Source organism: Eurypyga helias, unplaced genomic scaffold (assembly GCF_000690775.1).
Source record: "Eurypyga helias isolate BGI_N326 unplaced genomic scaffold, ASM69077v1 scaffold6367, whole genome shotgun sequence".
NCBI classification, from domain to species: Eukaryota; Metazoa; Chordata; class Aves; order Eurypygiformes; family Eurypygidae; genus Eurypyga; species Eurypyga helias.
Genome location: NW_010263570.1, coordinates 1 through 25,170, shown reverse-complemented (window position 1 = coordinate 25,170; position 25,170 = coordinate 1). Strand labels below are relative to the sequence as shown.

General features: G+C 44.3%; 1 protein-coding gene across 1 annotated transcript in view; it reads left to right on the top strand.

Moving 5' to 3' along the window:
* The window catches only part of LOC104512904 (mineralocorticoid receptor-like), a gene marked incomplete at its 3' end in the record, with an annotated part of 23,427 nt that extends 1,085 nt beyond the window's left edge, over positions 1-22,342 (top strand). The window contains exons 3-4 of the mRNA XM_010156081.1: positions 17,763-17,893; positions 22,185-22,342. Coding sequence (XP_010154383.1) covers positions 17,763-17,893; positions 22,185-22,342 — 289 coding nt within the window. The remainder of the gene's footprint in view (positions 1-17,762; positions 17,894-22,184) is intronic.
* Between the last annotated feature and the right edge of the window lie 2,828 nt (positions 22,343-25,170).

Below are 25,170 nucleotides of genomic sequence, written 5' to 3'. Positions count from 1 at the left end.
CCTGCTGAAAAGTGGCTTAAATTTTCTTTTTTCAGTGACTCACTTTTCAATTGGCAAAGCTTTGATACCGCCATCCGCTTCTCGTTAGGTATGTGAATGTGTTCTCAGACTAGGACCATCCTTCTGGCTTGAAATATGACTGATGCACGACCAAGATTTATGGAAAAAAAAGCATTTTTTGGTATCTACTCGCGCTTGGAAAAATACCTAACTCCTAGGAAATGCGTATGTTTAAATTGCCAGTTTTTTCAGAGCAGTCATATAATGCTGCTTTTGTTAACAATATACAGCTGTTCAATGTGTTTTCTTGACAGACTTAATTACCCTTCTTTGCAGTCATGAAAGAAGCCAAAATTTTTTTTTTTCAGTAATGAAACATAACTTCTTTTATGATGCATTCAGACAAAAAGAAGGATCAACCAAGGAACCATTCCTTCTGAGTATGTGTGTTTCTCCGTATTTTAAGTCTCTGTTTTAGTGCTTTGCTTTTGATGAGTATAATTTAATTTCTGTTCCATTTGCCTTGTGTTTATTCCAAGACAGTAAAGTCAGAATTTAAGCCAATCCACAGGCAAACTGGGGTCACATCATGTGCTTATCCCAGAAGGTTTGCTTTTTGGTTGTGGCTTTTTTTTTTTTTCCTAGAAGTAAAATTGACACATAATCAACAGGGTATGGGTGCTCTTGAAGGAGGGGGGAAAAAAAAAAGGAAAAGAATGAACAAAAAATAACTTCCTGCTCAATCTCCTCAACCATTCTGAAGTGTTTTCTTGGAGAAACTATCCATCTTAATAGTCTGACTTTGATTTAGGAATTCCTAAATAATTAATGCGTAAGAGATCTTGTCCCAAAGCAGTGAGCAATATCGAAGGAGGATCATTTTGTTTGGGTTTTATGTGGTTGAAAATGTAGCATCAGCCATTTTCCTTGTTGAAAGCACCTCCAGTGTGACTTGGACATTAGAGAATCATCACAGAAAAAGTATCTGTAGCTAAAGCTAAGTGAAAATGTGAACTTTGAAGAGTTCAGTTCTCCTGGGGAAATGCGGACTAGAAGTTCAAACACAGAAGCAGCTTTCCCTCATCTGAAGAAAGTCAGTTGCGGGGGGAGTCAAAATTTATTGGACAGGGAAATCAATCCCACTTGCAAATAAAACTGTATGTGCATTGCTAGCATTCCTGATACTGCTGCTAGAAGCAGCTTCCAGAAGTCCGGATCAATTCTGAGTTTTATGCCGCAAGCCTTGAAGGTAGGTGCCTGTAGAATTCATACTGAGGTTGAGATCCGGTTGTGAAATGGAGTGCAGTGTCACGGAGTGCAAAATAAAAATACCCCAAATCAAATATGTTTGTAAGATAGTGGTCTGGTCTTTTACATATTTAACAGTGTACTCATTGCAGAGCTACCAAAGGTAGCAGAAGGCTGGTGTTCCTAAAGAGAAGAGAAATAAGTGGCCAGGAGCTGTGATTTGCCGCAAGATGTGGGACAGGAGCTGATAAGGGCAAGAAATCTCCTTGGAGATGAAAGGGGTGGGAGTTCAAAGCTTACTCTCGAATGGTAATGGACACATCTCTGGAATGAGAAGGTGTTTCTTACTTCCTTCTCATTTCTTACTCGATGGGAATTGTGGGAGACATATGTTCCAAATTTCTCATGTTGCCAGTCGAGGTGGTGGTTGTGGGACTGCAACTGGAGGTTGTATTTGGGTCCCCAGCACAGGAAAGGTGCTGAGAAACTGCAGAGAGCCCTGTGGAGGTTGGCCAAGGTGGTCAGGGGCTGGCTGGGACAGCGTGGCAGCTGGGGCTCATGCAGCCAGGAGGAGACCATGCTGGGTGCAGTGGGGATTTAATTGCAGCGTTCAGCCTCCTGGTGAGTTGTAGAAAAGATGGAGTCAGACTCTTCATGAAGGTGCCCAGTGGAAGTATGAGAGGCTGTGATCACAAATCTAGGACAACAAACTGCCTTCTGGGTAGCAGGAGAAGCAACTTCATAATGAGATGGTGAAATAGCAGAGCAGGGGCCCAGAGAGACCCCAGAGTCTGTCTTTGAAGATGCCCAAGCTCCAATTTTGACATTAGCCCTGCTGCAAGCAGGGCGTTGGACTTGAGACCTCTAGAGATCCCTCCTGAGTTAAATTATTTTGTGATTCCAAGTTCAGGAGATGCAGTGCTTTTCCCAGTTTTAACAGAAGGTCAGAAGTGAATTACTGGAATTGTACAAGTCAACCAATACAGTTCAGTGTAGAAAGCATTCAGTTAAGCACAAAACAAAATGCATATTCCTGTTGTTAAACTACACTGCTTTGAAGCTTTGCTCTGGAATTGCTGAAGGCTGATCTTACCTTTACTTTCTGAGTACCATAAACTTGGAAGAGTGGTGTGTGGTTACAAACACAGGCCCTCATGTCTGTGCCACTAGGTTTATCAGACCTCCGTAAGGTTCACTTGGTGCAACTTTTTGAGTGCCTTTGGCATTTTAGAACATGTATTAGTTGATGCAGAATGAAAGGGAGATGCTTTAAAATTACTTTTCCTTCTGCTGGCTTGAGAGAATTATGTTTCTGTTATTACCTGGCCAAGATTTTCTTGGTATTTCTTCATATTGTATCTGGAGAGGTCATTTCCCGTCTCTGTGCAAGAAGGTCCCTGGCCAGTAGCATGCACTCAGTGCCCCAGAGGGATCAACGTTTTCTTCAATGAGCAGTTAAAATTAAGAGTGAAAGTAGAGGTTGGCATTGGCAGAATTATTTTGCTTTGTTTTACATTAAATGAATTTTCCGTTTACTCTTAACTACTGTGAATAAAAGGAAGTCGTAATGTTTCTGGAAGACCGTGATGGATGAACTTGTTTTCCTTCTTATTCTGAAGGCCTGTAAACAAGTCGAATAACAAATGAGGATCTCTCTTGTTAATAGCTGCTAAATGTTGATCATCTAAGTACAGTGCAAAATGCCTCCCTACTAATATGTGGTTTGATTTCCTGTTAGGCTTATGGATAACTGGGAATATTTGCCTGCCTTCCTTTAGTCGTGTTACACATTTAGTTAAATGTACTGTTTGACTTTATGGATCATGCGTATATTCCATTGCTTTAATGGGGCTTAAGCGAACGCGAAGATGTGAACTGAGGGATAAGAAGATGGCCACCTAGCCTGTTGCAGAAATGCCTAAAAACAACCTGAAAAGAGGCATAAAATAGACCAGTGTATGTTATGTTCTGTAAGTTACAGTATGAGGCTGCTTAAATCTGTTCCTCTTGTAGCATAGTAGTTGTAATCAAAGCTAATATTATGTATATATAGCTTTAGCTTTAAGCCACGGTGAATCTTTAAAAGACCATCATATATGTGACACCACATAATTCCCATTGCAGATAAACACTTTTAAAGGATGACTGTTGCATGTGTAATAACACTCAAAAGATGTTGCAATAATGTTCTTAAGGCTGCATTCTCAAATCCAAGAAGTTGCAAAATTCCAAAATGAAGGTGGTCTGTGAAATCATAGTTCGAGCCCTTTGGGTACATGCTTTAAAGACACTATCCATAACCAAACCTGTAAGTTAGCCCATAATATTTTTCCTCTCTGAATCCTTCCTTTTTTTATTGATCAGGTTGGATGAGTTGTAGGGATGATGTAAGATCATGTAGTGAGAGACTGTTGGATTTTTGCTTCGTTTGTTGCCAGTGAAGAAGCCTTACATTGAATGAATCTAGGGATTTGGGAGAACAGAGAGATATTAATGAAGAAGATTTTCCTAAGATGTGACAAAAGACTATCCCTGCTTCAAGATCTAAGATCTGAAACATTCATGTTCCTACTGCAAAAAAAAACAAAAATCCCACAGAAAAAAAAATGGCTGTTGTTTAACTCGAGGGAGGGGGAAAATGTCTCTTAAGACTTCACCAAAGACTTCAGCTGAAATTTTTTAATCTAATGCAACCTGAGGCGGGCATATACATGGACAGTTTCAAGTCCAGAGCATTAAATCAGTGAAATTTATACACAATTGAAAGCAGGAAACTGAATGGTGCTGCTTGGAATGGGTGCAAAACAAAGCACAGGTGGTAGCAAAACACAGTGGGTTTTAGTGCTAGCTTATTTTCAGTGATCTGTCTGAAGCTGTGTAGAATGAACTGTTTGCTACAGGGAACAGCCCAGAATATGATGTTTAAGATGTGATCCTGGAAGGTAGGGAAGTTAGTTTCAAATTGGCTTGGTCTCTCCCTTACTGGATGAATTAATCATTGAACTAACAGCTAAAACGACTCTTTTCTCTGGCTGTGTCCTTTTGAAGGAACAGTCCAGGCAGTTTTGAAAAGAGGCAGTGTGACAGTGAAGTTCCCAGAAGAAATCTGACGATCTGAACCTTTCAGTAGCAGGCGTGTGTGTGTTCGCGGTGCAGAAGTCAGATGCCTAAATCCCAGAGGAAAGCAAGAGATGCTCCTTTTTGCCCACGTTTCTGTGACCGGCTCAGGCAGTTGCTGTCCTGCCGGTGGTAGCAGTGGTGGCAACGTCCCAGGTATCTGCTTCCACCCATACATTAAGTCAGGGCATCGGCTGGCAACCTTTCAGAGGCTCAGGAAGGGATAAAAAGCATTTACGAGTGCAGCAGTGCCAACAGAAACCCAGCAGGAGCCAAGACATGGCGCGGCAGGGATCCCCACTCCCCACAATGCGGGAACAGTGGGACTGTGGGTTGCCTTCAGGGCCATGGCTTGTGCTCCCAGCACATATGCTCCCTCACAGCTGGAGGCCAGGAACTGCATCCCTCATGACAAGCTGTCCTGCTGATCCACCTCTTCCCCTAAGGAAAGAGGGATGGTGGCTTTCCGTCTCTCCATAGGACAAAAACTCCGCTGTTGGCATTGCTGACAAATGCTATAAATCAAGCTGTGTCCTCTCTTTGGTGCACGTTGGTTTCTGCTGGTGTAAAGAAACCTGAGGGCCATCCTGACCCTGGAGTTACCCCACAGGTCTTGATTTTTTTTCTTTTGATTTTAGATTTTACACAGTCTCTTTGTAGACTTCTAAATCCTTGGGGACTTGAGGAAGAGACTTAAATTTCAGAACCATTTACTATATTTAGGAAACTTACCCAAATTATCTTATTTACCATTCCAGCCTTTTTTAGCTGTAAAATAGCAATGATATGACATGCTGAAAGTGTTCAGTAATGCTGAGAAACACTGTGTTGAGACACTTTAGTACATTAAAGTACAGCATCAATATTTCAATAGTATTTTGCAGATGTACCACATTACTAATGTGCGGGGTGTTTTCCTGCTCATTTGATTTTTTTTTTGGTTTGTCATCTGCAGCAGAAAGAATAAATCATAGGTGCATAAGTGTGCAGGTTCTGAATTTCCTGGCCATTGTACTTCTGTCTGTCTTCGGATTTTTACAGAGATTTTTACCCTAATCAAGGACGTGGGAGTTTGCCTGATGAAAACAGCACTAGTCATTGCACAAGGTACCCAAAATTACTAAAGCAAACTTCAAAACCCAAGTGTAAAAACTGGGGCCAGTTTTCGCAAGCATTTTTATCAGGGATGTCTTTTTTTTCCCCACCTTTGAAATTATTGTATTACATCATATGCAGCTTAACAAAACATTAAGAATACAATATACTGATTGGCCTATTGGTTGGCCTTTGTGACTAATAGGGCAAAGCTTCAGTCTGTGGATTTTGAACTAAGAAGTGGCTATTATTTAGTTGTTGCCATTTTGGGCAATTGTGACACTACTGGCCACTTTTCTAGTTGGTAGTGCAGTATGGATGGCTTTTCACTATAAGATTCAATCTACTCCAGATACTGGGTTATTAAAAAAATAATATTATATATGTAACGTAGTTTAGCAAACTAGCAGAGCTTGCTACAAATTAATACAAATCCTTCCTTTAAAGTGCAAGATTTATCTGTCAGTAAAGTAAAAATGTAGCATTGTCAGGATCTTTCATGCTGTGCCTTTAGTGATTGCCCCAGGTGTGGAGTTTTAAAAGCAGGCAGAGCTTTTAAATAGAGGAAAAGTAGAGAATACATTTTTCAATTGAGAAAGTTGATATAGAGCAAATGAGGTAGAGAGAGGCAGAAAACATCTTCAGTACATGAGGATTTCTGTGAAGTTTCTGTACTAATGTCATAGGATGTGAATGGGCAGAGGATTTTGTAACATTGAGGAAAGTTGTAAAATTAAATTAAGAATTAAGATGTAGCTTGGCTGAATAGCTAAGACTTTATTTAAAATCTGAATTTATTAATTATGTGTATTTTATTAGTAAATAGCATGTTCATTGTCTTTTACACCCTAATATCCTCTCATAACATGCTTGTGGAAGCTGGGACCATTAGGCTTTTGTGCTGCGTAAGGCGGTGCAAGGATGCAGCTGCCTTTCTGTGCCCTTTTATTGCTGAAGTCTGTATGTCTTTCTGGTATTCTGATTTCTATAGTAACAGCAAGAAGATAAATGTAATAAAATAAGCTGAATATTTAAGAACAGCAGGGTTTTTTTTTTAACCTTATATACCTCAGGGAGGTGGTGGGATGATTACTTAGATCGTCTGTGAGTGGTGATAAAGCCAATAAGTAACTTTTATTGTTTAAAAGATTACTTTTTCCCTGTTCTACATTTTGCAGGATGATGGCTGTTAACCCTTTTGGTTTCTTTTGCAATCTGTTAATCCTGCAGTGTCTAAATTTTCTAAACTCTTTCATCTGGTGGTCTCCAAATCCTTCCCTTTTAATTAGTATTGCCACAATGATTGTTGATAAGAATTGTCAGTGTTCATTCTCTGCTAATAAATTGTGTGTGTGAGCGCTGATCTTGTTAAAAGGTCAGCAAGCACTCTTTGATACTCCTTCCTGCATGATTTCTGCCTGCATATATATTTTGAAGAGGAGGACTGCATCCTGCAATATAAACTGTCAGGGCAGTGGGAAGCAGGTATGTTTATCAGTAGTTTTTTTTAATATACGTTGTTACTATTATTTACTTTTTCATAAAGTGTAGCTTGGTTCCTATCCGGAGAAGTATATGAAAGGGTTTTGTTACATACCCACCCCAAAACAGTACAGACACAGAAGGAAATTTTGAAGAACTACTGTCCTACCTGTACATAATAGATGTAATATGCTTCAGCTAGATTTTCCAAGTCTTATTTTGCTTTTTTGTTGTAAACAGCCCAAGGCTTGGGCAAAACAATGGATTCAACCTGTTTGCATAAATTTCTCTGCCTTTTATAATGCCTTAATCTCTAAACATATCATATTTCTTGTGTGTTTTAGTTAAAACTCTGAACTGTAAAGGAAAACAGGATATAAAGTAGTTTTAAGGAGATCTGTAAGAATGTGAAAACCGTCAGAAGAAAGGTCTCATCCTTTAAACTGGCCAGTTGCAAAGAACGTGTAAAATCAGGACAAGGGTAATGTGATCCTTCTTTGTTTGCCCATTCCAGCAGCCAGTGATTTCGGTACTTCCTGAATAGAAGATTTTATTCAGACAGTTGTACGAAATAACTCATCTGTGTCTGTCTTCTGTGCATTTGTCTGATACCTTTTTGAATACGTTTATAATCTTGACATCTAAAATGTTCTCTGGCAGTTGCTTCTGCAATTTAATTATGCGTATTTGTTTGTTGGAGATGTTTCTAAAGCAGGTAGCTGGTAATTTAATGGAGTGCCACTCCATTCTTGTGTTTGTAGTAATAGTGGATATATTCCTTTTCATCCTGTGTATGCCATTTCTCACTCACAGATCTCCATCAAGTCCCATCATTTCTCTTATGAGCTGAAGAATCAGCTAGTCAATTTAATCTCCCCTTGTGTAGCAGTTATTTGCTACTCCTGGCCATCCTTATCTCCTCCCTCCGTGCTTTTGCTAGCCCGTCCTATTAATTTTGGGAAGAGTCCAGACTGACATGCTGTGTCAGAGTGAATTTGTGCAGTAGCAAAATTATGATGTCTGTCTTGCTCTCAATTCTTCTTCTCTCACCCTTTGCTTTTTTTGACCGTTAGTAAACACTGAGCAAGCATTTTCAAATGACAGAAGCCCCAGAAACCTGTTCCGCGTTACACTTGGGTCTCTTTACTGTGCGATGTTTGTTAATTTAGAGATGGTTATTTTGTATGTATGGTGGAAGATGGCTATACTCCCTGCATCGACTTGCAATTAGTGATTTTTCACCACACAGTTTTGCAAGATTTTTCAGCACTTTTTCACAGGCAGCTCTTGAGTTCATCATCTGGAGTCATCAGCAAGCTCTGTCACTTCCATAGATCTTTTTTTTTTTTTTTTTCCGTATGACCTATGAGTGCAGTTTTCAGCCCAAGCCCCACTGCAGAGCTTTGTGAGACTTCTCTGGTAACCTCTGTTAGTTGTGAAAAATGTCCATTTGATATTACCCTTGGTCTCCTAACTTTTAAGCTGCCAATAATCCATGAAGAGCCCTCCTCCTTATCCCTAAGCTCTCTTTAAGGGCTTTCAGGAGATCTTTTTAATAGCTTTAAAATCCAACTGTGCCGTGATTGCATCCCTGCATACCTCCTGACGCAAAGCGCGGTGTGCAGGAGGTCCTAGACCGATAATTACCCACGCTGGCATGCCGACAGACAGTATTGCAGCCCGTACCCAAGCCGCACGCCCCAGTTTCCTTTGTGTGGAAACCAGGGCAGAGGAGAGGAGGTTGGTGTTTGCTTAGGTCTCACCCCATATGGCCGTGGGATGCAGCTAGACCTGCCATGTGCAAAGTATTTCTGTCGTATCAATGTTGCCTGTATCGACCAGAACATCCTTGTGCTATCGTCAGAGCACTCCGACAGATTCATGAGACGTGACCCCTCTTTGCCAAAGCTGTGCCAGCTTTCTTCCCTTACAGCGTATTTATTCATCTATTAATGCTTCTCTTTCAATTGTTTTGCTAGATAGAGAAACAAGACATACTAGACTCTGCTCTCTCGCGTGCTCCCTTCCCACTCCCAGACCCATTTTAAGAAAGCAGCCACGTTTGTCACCTTCCACGCCTTTTATAAAAGAGCAATTTAAGTAATAAGCTGCACAGCACAGTTAGTAGTTCAGCAATTCCGTATTTAAGTTACTTTACAGCTCATGGATGAATGCCATCTGCCCTTGGTGATTTATTACTGTTCACTTTACTGTATTTTTTGTCTTTCTAAATTCTCTTCTACTCGCACTAATCCGAACCTAGTTCTCACGCTCACTTACTGAAAAGGGAGACTGGTGCAGAGCCTTCCTGGACTCCTTTATGGAGGGCACCAATGCGGAGATTTTGTTTAACTTTTCTGCTATGGCCTGATCTCTCTCAAACACTTCTTTTTCATCTTGATCATCTGTTGGCCCAGTGGATGTTCTGGCAGGTTTCCAGCTTGTGATGTGTTTGAAAGGGTTTGGCTGTTAGTTTTTATGACTTTAGCATGAAGACTTGCCCAACGATTTTACATTTAACTTGGCATGCTTATGCTCTCTAAGTTGTGTCTCAGCATGACTTTGGGATAGCCACAAGCCTTTTGGGAGGATGTCTTTTCACTTCTCCCCAGGTCCGTGGTAGGAAGGGCTAGGATAGAGGTTGGTTCCTTTCAAGTGTCTGTCTGAATGCGGGGCTGCTTTAATCTTTCTGCACATCAGTGAGCTGTTTGGTGGCGTCTCCAAATGCCTTTCACGTGTGTAGAGCTTCCTTTCACTACTTCCCCTGAAGAGTTAAATATGCATATTGCAGATGAAAAGAAAAAATTAAGAAGTAGTTTCTCTAAACTGGTATGAGAGAAGGCATGCTTTAGTTGACTTCCAGAAAATGCCAGGCTTTGCATGGCAGCGTGAGCAAAGTCTTGATTTCTGAGGCATTGTTGGCACCAGAGGAGAATTGCTGCTGCATGTGGAACAGAGCAGTAATTTTGCTGATGAACCACTGCAAGTGCCAGTGAACCCTGGCATAATGGATGTACACAACGATACCTAATGGGCACCTTTTCTGGCTGGTGATACCTTTCTCTGATGAACTTGAGAAGAGTATTTATTGTCATGTGTACATTACCATCCCTTATTATTGAATGTGGCATTGAAAAAGCATTTTGGTAAAGGCATAATTATGCATTTTCTCATTTAGACTGTGATTTGTGTCTTTTGGAATGCAAATGCAAACCAAAAGAGAGTATTTGGTATCAGCATTCAGCTAACTGCATAATTAACTGTTAATTCCAGCAGATACTTGGGGGTTTTTTGCTACCGATGTGCTTGGGATTTTAGGGTTACATAACTGGATGATTATTAAGTTGGATTTTAGGACAAGTTCTCTGTTACTGATTGGGACTGAAACTGTCCTTTGGCAATCATTATCCACGAGCTATTGCCAGTCCTTTTGTTGATAGGCATATAACAGGGGGAAACTTAGCTGAAACTTTAAAGCGGTTTGAATTTCTTAGTATCAGTTACTTGGGATTGTATTTTCTAGGATTACCAGGAGGAGTTTTGTGGGAGAAAACTAATCATCAGAACTGATGCCTTTAAGTTCAGTATAAAAATTGCTAAGTTCGTATGCCTGGGTGGCTAAAGCCCATGAAATACCAGCAACGGCTGTAAATCTGTTTTAATGGGAAATGACCTTCCTCGTCAACTTGTAACTGCATTATCAGGGTTCAGCATTGGTGGTCCTCACTCTAATCCCTGTTTTGTCCTGCGTTGGGCAGCTCCTTCTGCCAAGGTCATTGCCATAGTGCCAGTGCTTCCCGCTACGCACCTCTCCTGGAGGTTGTGGGGTTCAATATTTTACTTTGGTAACAGTGGGTTTTTGCATTCTTGTGGCAGGGTTGGGGGGGGGACATCTTTATTGAAATACTTTTCTTCCAGCAACTTTTAGAGTGGGAAATCTGAGGGGTTTTTGCATACTGCACTTCCTCGCAGGGAGCAGCTTTCTCCTGTTGCGTGTTCCTGCAGGAACACAGCAGCAGGAGGCATCTCCAGGGTCCTCGAGCCAATTTCCTGCTGCTGTAGGAGGATCTCCCCCTAAAACCTCCTTATTTTCAAAGTAAAAGGTAGTGCCAAGGCATTGGTGCTGTGCCAGATTAATAGGGCGCAGGGATTTTTTTTTTTCCCCACCTTTTCTACCCACCTAGGTAGAGAGAAATGCTGACTATCAGGGGTAGTGAAAGTCAGGTAGGATAGGGCAAGAGGGATTTGGGGTCAGCAGGGGGAGCTGAGGTGATACTTGGTGGCAGGTATTGCAGCTTTGCGTTAAGACATGACGGCTGTCAACTGCCTGTCTCCGTATGAAGGAGCGTGTACGTGGGCAATAGCTGCATCGGGTTCAGCAGTGTCAGCCAAAATGGCCTGGGAATGCAGGAGTATGCTGGAAACCCAGACTGTCTCTGGGGGCTGAGGCAATGGCACTTCGGGTTTGGTCTGAGTTTTTTTCCCTGAGCATGGTACGAGGACAGTGTTTTCCAGCAGGAAGCCAGGGGCTGTCATGTTGTAACCTGGCTGAGATCCAAAATCACTTGTTTAGGCAGCAGTGTGGTCGTCTGAGGCTGCCACTTCTGGACTAACAACTACCTGGATAAACCACCTAACTCCCACCCTACGTTTATCTATGGCAGTTTAACCAACTGTAGGGTAATAATAGAATTCTCTGTCCCTTACAGCTCAGGGAGAGCATCTGCTGCCTTATCAGTAGGAGAAGGTGGTCGCTGGTGGTGCCAGTGACAGGGTATTTATTTCTGCTGTCTTACTGGGAAGTTAAAGGAGAAATGGGCATGACCCAAGTTTCTCTCCAGTAGAAACTGATGACATTAATTCAACAGGATTGAGTGCCTGCATTTGCCATTGATGCAAGGTAACAGATATTTTTTCCTTCCTGAAAGGAGATGGCTCTCAAGCTTTAAGAGTTGAAGGGAGTATGTGTTTGTCTCTTTCTGCTGTGGCTTGCAGAGTGAGCAGAGATTAGAAAGTGCTGAATAAGAAATAAGTGCTGAATGAAAAGCCATAATTGAATTTTGCCTGAATTCTGCATGTATTTTGGCTCAGATTTTGATCAGTGCAATAACTTAATGATGCTGCTCCAGTACTGCAGACTTTGGTTGTGTTTCTAACGGCTTCAAGATGGGAAACAGGTGCCTGGGTACAGTCCACTGTACCCAGTGGATGCACACTGGTTCCCAGTGCCGCTGCACACGGAGCAGCGCAGTGATCGTTCACCCCTTTGCACGGAAGAATAGGTTCAGTTTTGTGCTAGGTAGTGTTGTTCTCTTCCCAACATTCCTCATCACACAGCTGTTGAAGTAGAATAGTTCCTCAAGAAAGAGTAAATTGTTGTTACAATAATATGTTTATTTTTTTCTTTCCCCAAAAACCTCAAAACTTCTTCCAGACAAGTGAACCCCCTCCTAAAGCAGGTAAGATAACTCAGGCCAAGGGCTTCTCTCATCAGAAGGTTTGAGCAGCTGAACAAGGGACTAATGATCCCATGTCCCTGCTCTTTTTCCCCCTTTATCCACAGCATTCTTGCCTTGCCCTAAGAGGGTTCTGGCGATGTTTCACTCCTCCCTCTGCCGAGTTCAAACTCACCCCTTCTGGCATGGAGGAAAGCACACCTTGGTTTCTGAGGTTTCCAAACTGGCTGTAACCCTCAGGCCTTTGGCAGGTTTTCTTGTTGGGTTGCATTTGTTTGTTTGCTTTGGTTTTGTTACGGTGTAATGTGCTTTCTGAATTTCCCTGAAATCATTTTAAATGATGGACAGGCTTCAAATTGGGTACAGGTTTTAGTCTAGTAAAGGAAAGGCTCTTGATTATAGAACTGGAAACAGTTGATGTAGGGGAAAAAAGTGTAAAATCAGGAAACACAAAGAATACATTTGACATCAGACTTTCGCTACAAGCCTTGCTTGGTCTTTTCCTAAGTCTTTTCTGAGCTGTCAGGGGACTAAGTCAGCTTGCACATTTGTTCCTCTGAGGTGCTGTGAAAGAGGATGCCTTTACCCAGTTCTTACTGGTATTATCAGCAAACCGCTGAAGTCCTGAGGAAACTTTAAAACACCCACCACAGCTTTCCCTCTCTTCACTTCCCTGTTGTGCTGGTTTTAGTCAGTGCTTAAACCCAGACACCTGTCTAATTTAGGAAGATGCCTTGTGCTGTGGCTTTGAATAGTGGCCATGAGAAAGTAAATAAAGTGTGGTATCAGGTTTGGTTTGGGGCTGAGTTTCGCCTGTGAGTGAATATTCCGTGATGCGTGGCTTCCTCTTTTTTGGTTACGGTCAGCTAAGTTGCAGTTTCAGTCCTCAACAAGGAGATTTACGATACTAGACTTTATGATGACTTCATAAATTCTATGTTACTTATTCATAACAAGTTGTTGCCTGTAGTTTCACAATTTTTGATGTGGCTGTTTGGTTTCTGTGGAGGTCACGTAAGGGTATTAATGGCTGGTTTGGTACGCAGGGTGCCTTGTCTTTAACAGTGTCCTTAAGCCGTCCCTCCTCCCCCGGGGTGACTGCTCAACTCCTACATCTCTCTTGCAGTTGGGTGGCTCATCCCTTGGTGATTTGGGGCGTCAGTCCTGTTTTCGGCCAGGTGCTCAAGCCATTTGCCTTGTCGCTTGTCCCCGCCTAAAAGGATGCTACTTCCATGGAGCAGGGGAACAGGATGAGACGGGTTGGTTTGCCACTTTCTCATCCGCCTATTCAGCACTCTGGATAGATGTTGAGGATGAAACGTTGTTGGGCTGGTAGCGCAGAGCTGGTCTCCACACAGCCTGCCTGTGGAAGGAGGATAGATCTGGAGTCAGTTTGGGAATAAGGGTGGCAGAGATGAGGGAGGCTAGGACATAGAGATTGCATGGGGTTAGGGGCAGATCCCAGATCAAGTGGGGAGAAAGAGCACCTGAACTCAGGGAAGGTACCAGGGAGTTTCTCAACTAGTTTCTCAGTGCGGTTCATTGAGATAAACCCCACAACAGGAACAAACCCCCTGTTCCCACCCAGGCAGTTGAGGTGCCTGGCTGGGCTTTGCCAGTGGAGGTACCCACCTCATCTTCCTCCGGGTGCAGGAGCAGCTCAGTTCCACTGGGAAAGTGGTGAACAACGCGGTGACCGGTTAACACAAGGTACTGGTGCCCAAAGAGGCTCTGTAGGAGCAGGTAGGAACTGGGCAGAGCAGTAGCTGGGGAGAATGGGCTGGCTGCGGACGCGCTGCCTGCCCGCAATGCTGCGGGAAGGGTCAGGCAGAATGTGAGCCGGGCATTAAATTAAGCCTGTTAAGGAGACACTTGGGGAACTTAAGATGGATTAACGTAAGGTGTAAAGTTTAAAGCATATTATTATGAAGGAGGATTAAGCTAAACTGAGCTAATGACACCACTTTTGAATGCATATCCACACAACAGATTCAGAGCTTTGGCTCCATGCCTTTTATTACTTAAATATACTTACCTTCTTAAATGGTCCCCATACAGATACATGCTCTTCTATTCCAGATTTCCACATTCTCCATTTTCCATGTTGATAAGTTTATATTCTGTGTGAGAGGTAGAACTGGTGTTGGTTGGTTTATGCAGATTTTTTTTCTCTTAAAATAGGAAGGCAGCATAGAAGTTAATTTTATTTTTTTCCCCATGGTGGTAATGGCATTTGTGATGACTTGATATTTATTCTTAGAATGAGTCATTTGGTAAGGAAGAAATAACTTTGTGTTATGTTGACATACCCTAATTTGTCTGTGCCCCATTGAGCCGTTTCTGTTGCTTTATTTTGTTGTTACTCTCATGGTATTGGGATATCTGCGGTGTCAGCATCTGAATTTTCCAAAAGCTCCGTACGCTCTCCTTTTACGCTGTGTGGGTTGAAAATCAAATGCACAGCTGAATACCGTATGAACTCCCACAAAATGCTTATCTTAGGTTAAACTGAGTCATGAATTAACTAACATAATTTGTGGTTCGTAATAATTTGTAAATAAGTAATAAAATCAACTGGATTGATTTTTTCAGGAGGGAAACTAATTTGAAGTTATGGGTTTGCTCTATGTTAAATAAACAACTTAGTAACGAGTTCTGTGTGTAATTTTACCCCACTACAAGCAATGCCATCAGGTTTTCCGTGAGGGCAAACTGGAGATAATATTTGTAAGTACATAAAAAGCTGAATATATTTAAAAAAAAAAAACCCACACACAAACCAACAACAACAAGCAAACAACAAAAACAAACAAAACCCAGAAATCCTGACTTTTACTACAATTCTTCTATTTAGACAACTGTGAAAAAGCAGAACAAAAATGAGAGAAAAAGTATCACAAAATATGCAATGCAATGTAAAAAAAAAAAAAAGTTTGAGTCACAGAGCGTGTTTTCCCACGCTGTTTAGTGAAAGCATAAGGAACCTGATAGAAAACCTCAAAATGTTTCGTTCTATGTGCTGTGTGGCTTGTGGTATCTGATGAAAGGTCTGGCGCTTCTCGTGCCTGCAAACCTCAGACGTAGGCAGGGACGGTGGCAGCTGTTCCGTGCTCTGAGGCTGAAGAAAACAAACTTCACTCTGCTGCAGAAGTAATAATGGATATAATAGCCTGTTCCTGTTTTGAATCCTGCTAGTCTTCAGCAGCCTGAGATATACCTTAAAATGTGTCTTTTAAAATACTCATATCCCTTATTAATCGTGGAAGAGGTCAATTAGGGGCCACCCTGACCCGTGTCCTAGACCTGGATTTGGTTGGTGGCCACCCGCCTCAGGCAGACCCAGGGCTGGAGCCACACGCCCAGGCAAGCAGCTCCAGAAATGCCCATTTGTGTGCAGCTGACAGCTTTTAATTCTGCACATCCTTTTCTGTTCCGCCCGATCCCAGTTACTGGGGGGGTCACCAGGTGCGCGTTCACAGCACGCGAGCGCGGGTTGAGCGCGTGAGTCTTCTGCAGCGCGCGGCCGGGCTCTTGCGCTCGTGCCTGTGTGCATCCAGCGGCGAAGGCTGCTGTTCCCAAGCAGAGGGCCAAGTGGTATTTCAGTCGCCATCCAAAGCGTGCAAAGACTATTTTCTTCTATTCCTTTTCTTGCCTGCAGTCCATGATGCATAATAAAAATAAACAAACATGGCATTACTACTACTATTAAATTTAAAAAAAAAATAATGCTGGAAGCTCTTAGTCTCAAGAAGAGGGTGGAGCAGGGGAAAAGTGCAGAGCCCATATAACAATGGGGAGTCTGCTTTATTAGTATTAAGGAGGAAAATAAAATCTGCTCTGGCAGTAGTGAAATAAAACACCAGGAAGATTACGTCAGTCTTTGTTTGCACACAGTATGATTCTTCTCTTTCACCAGCCAATTTGTGTATTTGAAAAGGCAGTTGCTTGGTTAAAATAATTAGCTGAACTTCATCCAATTCCCCAATTATGCGAAAAAAATGTTTGGAGAAATATAGACGATTGTTGTTGAGCAATTAAAAAAAAAAAAGTAGTGGTCACTGAACAATTATAGCGCCTTGTCTGAATACCCACATGTGTATCGTAGTTTCAGAATGAGACGGGCAGTTCTCGGTGACTGGGTGCCATAGCTGTTGTGGTCTGGGATGGCAGCTTGAGAGCTACAGCAAAATGCTAATGGATTCTGCCTGAAATTTATGCAGGATAGGTCTGCCTGGGGTTGCCTCAGAGACGAGAGAGAGGGTTTTGAAGCTCAACGTATCAAAGTGTACGTGACGGAAAAAAAGTGTTAACTAGCTACAAGTCATGTATCATAAATCTTATTTTAGGATTTAACAGGCCAAAATCTGTATTAATGAACGAGATCATCATCTGATATACTCCTTTATTCTGGACTATCTTAGATTATTATTTTGGGGAAAAACCACACAGAATTTTTGAGTAAGTTACTGTTTGAGTAAGAGACCTTTGCCACAATTCCACTAAGAATTCCCCTCAGGAGGTCCAGTGTAGTATATTAACAAGAACTTCAGTGACTGGGAAATCTTTTCCTTGTTGTTCCTACACTTTCATCCTTGGTACTAGACCTGTTGCATTTTCGGGAAAAGTAGTAATCGGAGATTTTGAAATGGAGGTTACTTGGGTAGGATCATAGAACCATAGAATGGTTTGGGTTGGAAGTGACCTTATAGACCATCCAGTTCCAACCCCCCTGCCATGGGCAGGGACAACTTCTACTAGACCAGGTTGCTCAAAGCCTCATCCAGCCTGGCCTTGAACACTTCCAGGGATGGGGCATCCACAGCTTCTCTGGGCAACCTGTCCCAGTGCCTCATCCACCCTCTCCATGAAGAATTTCTTCCTGATATCCAATCTAAACCTCCCCACTTTCAAGTTAAACCCGTTACCCCTTGTCCTGTCACTACAGGCCCTTGTAAAAAGTCCCCTCCAGGTTGTTTTTGCTCCTTTTATGGGGGGTGGACGTTAATGCTGCCTGTGGCCTGCTGGGTAACGAAGTGAGCTCAGCCATCCATTGCGGATGGCGTAGGCGATGCGCAAGGCGATGCCTGTGTCCCCCAGAGCTCGCAGGCAGTGGATTTTCCTGCCAGCCCAGGAGCATGGGAGCCAGGCAGCCCTCTGGGGCTGGCAGGGCTCCAGCTTCATCCCCCTAGTCCCCAGCTCACTTACCTCACCCAAACTTCTGCAGCTGCAGCGTGTCTTGCTGACCTCTGCGCGATCAGTGCTTGCTCTCCAGGTCACACCTCACTTTCCTCGCGCATGGGCTGCCCCGTGCACGTTGCGCTGTCCTGTATTTAGCCTCTGGATTTTGTTTCTTTCTCTTTGCAGGGAACGGATGCGCCAGTCTGCTATGTTTGAACTGTGCCAGGGGATGCACCAGATCAGTCTGCAGTTCGTTCGCTTGCAGCTTAGCTTCGAGGAGTACACTATCATGAAAGTTTTGCTGCTGTTAAGCACAGGTAAGTTAGGGTCACGGGAATACTTGATAACATTCCGATTCACAGAGAGGTGCAGTGATTTTAACTGATGTAACAAACGAGCCGAACCGTTTCCAGCAGGGCTGCAGGAATAAGCCGGGTGTTACGTCTTGGGGTTTATCTGCAGGTCTCACTCACCGTTAGCATGAGACGTGTCTTTGCAGTCTGAATGTGTCCTGTGCATTAGGAGGACAGGAGAGGCAGGGCAAGAGCCTTTGGCCCCCTCTCTCTGTACAGGAACCTCTCCAGTTGCCCAGGTGTGCCAAGAAAGTGTAATCGCTTTGAGGACTGGGGAAAAATCCCCACTCAGCACTCAAAGCCACTGGCTTGGGTGACGTCACCTTCAGGGTCAAAAGATGGACATTGCCTGTACTGCAAAGTGGGTAGTTTTCCAGTGCCAAGTGAACTGGGAACGGTAAACCCTTTTGCAGGGCTCTGAAAGTTTAATAAATGACAGCGTATGCTTTATTTTTCTCTCGAGTGTCAGACTCTGGGTCTTCTTAAGATACGAAATTACATCTCGGTGTTTGTTACAGCACCGCGTAGTAATTAGCAGATCTCTTGATCTTACTGAAAATACTGAAAGCCTCCCATCCCAGGACAATAGTGTAAATACACGGGCAGTTTGTACCTTACTTTTCCATCTGCCTTGATGAAAAAGGCAGTTACCTGCGAACAAACTTCCTCCTGTGAAACTAGACTGCTTTTAGTGGGCTCCAACTCAGCGACATCACGATGAGATCACGCATCAGCTCGATTGGTGGGCGTTCATGATGTCACTTCAGTGAACTCACCGGGCAAGAATTCCCCCCGGCTGGAGGAGGCTGGACGTGGGGGCATTGCGCGGGGGAGAGGAGGAGCAGGAGATCAAAGGGGCTGCTGTGCTTGTTCTGGCTTCTGCTTACAAGCAGCGGGATGCACACCCGAAGCTGCTGGGGCCAGGGGCTGCCCGGGCTAGTGCCGAGCAGCTTCGTGTTTGGTGGCAAGCGGGGCCCAGCATGCCCTTTGGGATCTTTGTCTTCTCCCATCACCCCACCTTCTGCCTCAGCAAGCAGAGAGAGGAAACGAGCGGCAAGCGGCAGGCGTTGGTTGCGCATCGCTCCGAGGCGCTTATCGCCGAAACCACTGAAGGGAGCCAGAGCGGACTGATGCAGCGGCAGGTTTAGACACTCGGGAGTCTCCCGACGGGAGCCCCCGGATTCCCCAGCCATGGCCTTGGGCATGCTGGCTGCAGGCAGGGTTAGGTGCCTACGGAAGGGATTCGCAGCATCCAGTAAAGCCGAGTGGCAACCCCCTGGGGGGAGGTGGTGGGGCGGACGTTCTCTCCCTGTCTGCGGTGCCTTTCGGTCAGACCTTGCCCGTCCCACCCAGACGGTAGCTCTGTGGGTGAAGTACTTGCCTTTGAAGGAGGACGTGAAGCTGCAGTTCCCATCCTGGCTGAGCGGGATTTGGATCCGCTAACAGAAACCTCCTGTGGCTGTAAGGTCTTTGGGCACTGCTGTCTCACTCCATCCCGTTGAAGCCGTTCTAGCTTCCTGGGATGGGGAGAGACGATGCCAGTTCGGGAGCGCTTTGTGTCCCAGCCCATGTGTCTGACCGCCAGGTCCTGCTTGCCCAAGGGTTCAAGGAGACGGTTTGCTGATGAAACAGGGACTGCAGGGAGCTTACCTGCTCTGGGGTAGCCTTGGGGGTAAATGGGCTTTTTTGGAGACTGTCACTTGCGGTCCTTCCAGAAGCAACTGGCAGTCCTTAGCATGGATATGCTGAGGGGGGTCTACCTCACAAAGTGTGCTTGGGAGAGCGTCTGGATTGGAGGTCTGGCTCCTCTACTTTTTAATCAGCCCTAAAAGGGAGAATCTTTAGAAGAAGAGCCTAAAGGCAATCTAAAAACATCACAAAATTTCTTTAAGCTAGGTATTTATTATTCTACCCCCTTGAGAGTGTTAACTAATGACTTGACTTGGAAAACCTGTGGGGTGAGATCAGCGCAGCCAATTAACTTCAGCCAGCCGGGTCCCTTTGAAATGCACACCATGGCCACTGAAAACCTACTACAGAGATTTTGTTTTGGGAGAATCAAGATATTTGCGTTAGAGAGAGTGAGAGGAGGGCAAAGTGGAAATGAAGACAGCGATAACACCCAGGAAGTGTCATGCGAAGGGCAGCACCCCTGGTTTCAAACGGCTGCACCTTGATATGACTTTGTGACAGAAAACACCAGGTTTGTGTTCACTCAGGATGTTTTACTGAGTCGTGAGATGAGCAGAGTACAAGTTACTCTGAAACTTTCATGATGACCACATCAAGGAAGCTTCACTCCGTTTACATGTGGAAGAAACCACACATTACAACTCAATTGTTTTCTTGCTTTCCACAGACCATAGATTTTGGGAGCTTGCCAAAAGCATTGCTGCATTTAATAAGTAAAATCAGAAACGCTGGGCAAACCTCCAGGACTTCATGTTTTGCTTGAGTTCTCTTTATTTGTGGTCTTTCTTTCTTAATAATCTGGCTGGGGTGATGGTATAATAATTTTCAGACAGAACACTAAAATACATAGTAGTAGACAAAGAAAGAGTGGCTCTAGCAGTCTTTAGGCAGCCTGTAGGAACACGGGCCTGTAAATATTAAAGGAACTGTAAAGCCCGTGCGTTTTGTGTAAGGGCCGCAGTACGCTCTGATGGCTTTACTCATCTTGACTGATGGCTCTGTATTCACTCAGCTTAAACTGGATTTATACAGCTGTTCCACACAGTTTCTTCTGTCTGTCATCTGACTGACTGGGAGATTTGGCCTCTAGAATTTTCAAATTAAATACTAGGTTTGTATGATACAAATATATAGCATGTGCCGAGTGGTAGGCAGGTCAGTGCGTTACTTCCTAGGCTTCTCCTAAGGATTCTTCCTTGTGCCCCCTTCTGGCACCTGGCGGTTGCAAGTCCTTGCTGCTCATGTGGTGGCAGAACTGTTCCTTGTTTTCCATTGCTGAACTGCTCTGGTAGACAGTGGTGACAGAGGATGCTGGTGCCTTTTCTTAAGGCTGCTTCTACTCTGGAGCCATCTGGGCGGTCGTTACACGCCTGTGATGTGGTTGTAGTGGGATAGAAGGCAATTCACAGGATTTCAAAGAGAGGGGAACAGGTATCGAGACAGTTTCTGTCAAGATGTTATGTCAGGGTAAGCCAAATTGGAAGATCACCTTCTATTTTTCTTTCCTTTTTTAATAAGTAACTTCCCATTTATCTTATTCTGACGTAAGCTTTCTGGCTCGTCTAGAAAATTAAGTCACCCCCATACAGTGTAGCATTTTCTTTTCCTGCTGTGGACTTGCATTACGAGATGCAGAGTAGAAGAGTATTTGATGGTGAAGCAGTATTCAACTGATCCAGGTATTAAAACATCAGAAGAGTTTGTGTAATGTTGTTAACCTCTTTGGGGTTTTCCTAGAGATCTGATCTTATAAGCTGTTCCTTTTTGGGGTGGAACCTGCTGGAGTGCAAGGGTGTTTGTAGTCTGTGAAGAAACAGTGGGTTTGCTTTTGTAATTAGCCTTGCTGATGTCAAACACAGTAAAAGGTATCAGAAAACCCTCCTTCTAGCCCATGTATGAAATGATCCCTCTGGCAGACGGGAACTTTGGTAGGACACTAGAAATGCTTGCAACTGTATGTCACGGTCAAACCCTGCGTCAGGATGCCTGTTTGGAAAAGAGTCTTGTGTTTCATGCAGGATAACAGCTCTGTTTGTTCTAGGTGCTACGCAGATGCTTACTAACATTCAAAGAAATTTTAGATGTTACTCGATGGCATAAAAATGTGTTACTTGGTCTAGCATTTCTGCACATAACAGCTGTAATTCTGTGCCTTCCACTCCTCTGCCAAGCGTGGGGAACCATTCAGGAATGATAAATCACATCTTCAACTTCTAAAAAAATTATCCTTGATCCATCTGCCTTTTTTTTTTTTTTTTTGGTGTGTGTGTGGTTGGGTTGTATTAAAAACAGTTTCAGCATGAGGTTAGCATGTGTTCTGCTTCTGAGATGTTATCTGGTCCTCAGAGTCGCAGCAGCTCTTCCTCTCCTGCTGGAGAGGATGCGTGAATCACTTGAGAACCTGTATGATGATGCTGATGCCTTACCAATGTCTGTGAAGTTATGGGCTTTGTTTGAAGGTTTCATTCTTTCACCCATTAACTAGTGTAACTTGTTAAGTATGCACATCAAAAGAATGAGCAATACAGCTAATATTAATATAAGACTGTCTTTTCAATGACAGTTCCCAAGGATGGCCTCAAAAGCCAAGCTGCATTTGAAGAAATGAGGGCAAATTACATTAAAGAACTAAAGAAGATGGTAACTAAGTGTCCAAGTAACTCTGGGCAAAGCTGGCAGAGATTCTACCAACTGACTAAACTTCTTGACTCCATGCATGATGTAAGTATAACTCCTCAGGGAGTGCAGACAAGCTAAGCAAAAATCTCTCCATTAAGGTAAACGTGTAGTCTTTGATTGTGTTAACAAGGAGAAAAAAATGATGAAATTCTTTATAAAGGAACATCTGACAGAAGTTGTTAGATGAATTTAAGGACAACTGCCAAGTCAAATAAGAAAATACAGGTCGTTAAGGGCTGGGTCCTGCTTCCTTCTCCTGTGTTAAGTGGTAGTGTGCTCCTCCAGCGATTCGCTTCAGGTCAGTAGAGCTATGAGTGGGGCCAGAGGCTCTCCAGGGGGAGGAGCGACGTTAGCTGTGACCCCGAGCGGGGCACAGCGCGGGTGCCCCACGCAGACTGTCCCGCCAGTCGTGTCGCAGTGAGAGCTGCCAAGTTGGCGTGTCGCGCGTCTAACCTGCCTGACGCCCTAGTAAGCGCTGAATTAATTTGGTGACTGTTTACAGCCGGGGGTTGTAATAACGGTGACTTTAAAAGATGTGTTAAGGCCTTGGAACCATCTTTGGGTATTTGAAGCTTTGCTGGAGCTGTTGGAGGGTAAGAATCACCGTAGTGCCCTGTCTTGTTCAGTGGGAGGTGTTTGTTTTACGTGCACCAGGTGTGACGCGATGAATGACACTGAAACCAAAGGTTTAGTCCCAAAGCACCCAGCCTGCTGGTGCCTCAGCCCACAGTGGCTCAGAAAGGGGTGTGGTAGGGTGCCTAGTGCATGGGACCAGCTCGTGATTTCAGGAGGGGTATCCGTAACGTTGAACTGGGAGCAAACCGGTTCTGGCCAGTACAGCGGTAAGTGCAGGTTTATCTTCCCCGACGCTTTGAGCAGCAGCGGGGCTGTAGCTCCGTGCTCTCCGTAACAGACCCTGGGGTCCCCACAGAGGAAGCCCATCACCCAGATGTAATGGTCTCCTCGAGCTGAGGGGTTTTCCCCAGAGTGCCAGCCCCTTGCCTGGGGCCAGCAGGGCTGGCACCCGTCCTCTGAACCTGCGCCATGGGCCAGCAGATGACGGGAGACTCAGGGGGCCGGGGATAGCAACCTTTAGTCGCGTCTGGGCACAAGAGAGGAGGGCTCCCACGAGCAGAAGCCCAGCAGCAACTGCTGATCACCTCCTGGTAAGCTGCAGCAAAGGGGAAGACTGTCCTACTCCCTCCTAGGTGGGCAGGGAGGTAACTTGGCTGCCTGAAGAACCTCCAGCGCTTGCTTTCTGATCTTGCACATAAATGTGCTTCTTTGTACTCGGCCTAAATTTCATTTTTGTAGAGACAGTACAGTACAGTGCACTTCGGGTCAAATCTGTGTAAAAGCCTGAGGTCTGTTTACAGAACGTACATATTGAATTATTTTTCAAATATTGTTCTGTTGTTCATTAAAACATTGCAGATCTTGGTGGGAGGCAGGGTGAGTATTATTAGTACTGCAGTAATAGCTCATTCCTCAGAGATCGGGTTTCACTTGCTCCCTGCCAGCAAAGGAAGTTGTAGTGCTTTAGTGGAAAGAACGGAGATGGGTGATAAAATCCTTTGCGAGACACTCACAGCTGAACCTCAGGGCAGCAGAACAAACCCCAGCGTTTACGGAGCTCTCTAGCCCTCTCCCGAACAGGCAGCGCCTGTGACGCGTTATTAGAGTGGGGGGTGTGTTTGGGTGGTTAAGGTGACTGGCTGACGGCCTCGCGCTTGCTGGGAATGCTCCCCTGTCCTACAGGCATTTTCCAAAACGCAGCATTAACTGTGGGGAGCTCAACTCGCTAGAGGAAGCAGACTGCTCTTGCCTTTTATTTAATTTTTAATTAAGCTATTTTTACATTACTTTTGTTTTAATAGAGCACTTTCTTACAAAGGACTTTTTACAGAAAGTCCCATTGTCAGCATTCTCTGTTAAAAAGGCCGGTTGTCTGCACAACAGTGCTGCCTTTCAGAGATGATATCGGAGACTTGTTCAACAAAGACACTTGTTTGGGTTTTTTTTTTCCTCTTTAAAAATGATTTTTTGGTTTTTGAAATCCATAAGAATAAATTTAGAGACTTAAGAATTACTCTTCTCCCCCTGTTAGTGCAGAATTTCTCTGCTCTGTCAGTGTAAATGCAAATTTTCTGCTCAGGTCCTTAGTCCAGGAGGAACACTTTTTCAGCTGCCACCTGTGTATCTTTCATGTACTCCGTTACAATTTCAGAGGATCAGGATACATTTGGTGCTGAGCAGTCTAAGTGGAGCTGAGGCCCCCTCTTTACATCTGCTGTAGCCACAGCATTGGCATTTGCAGCGCAAGCCCGCAGGGACTGGGGCAGAATTCGTGCTTATCCAGCCCTCCCACTGCCTCCAGCTTGTCCATCGGAGCAAAGCAGCATCTCCTGGTTCGTGGAGTTCGTTTCGCCTGGTGCAGCAGTAAACCGTTAAAAAATACCGCTCCTTTGCACCTTTGTGCTTGGTTCATCGACCTGGGTTTTAAGTGCGTTGAGGACTCTGAAGTAAAGCGCGTGGGAATATTGAATGGCAGTCCGCTTGGCTTACGTGAGGACAAAAACAAAAAAAAGGCCAAACAGGATGGTTTTAGGTGGCTCGGTGTGCTAAACCGTTCACCCACACAGCGAACATACGTGCAGGTAGGAAAGTGCCGAGGTGAGGAAAAAAATTTTCAAGAAGGCCAGGTAGGCACTTCAGTATTTGAAAAAATCAGCAACTTTCTGTAATGATCCATAAAGCCCCAGAGCGCCAAAAGTGCAACCGACAAGTGAGAGACGGAAACCCACCCCGAGCAGGCGAGACGGACGCGTGCAGGGCTGAGCTCGGCCCTGGGAGCGTGCCCGCGGGCTGCT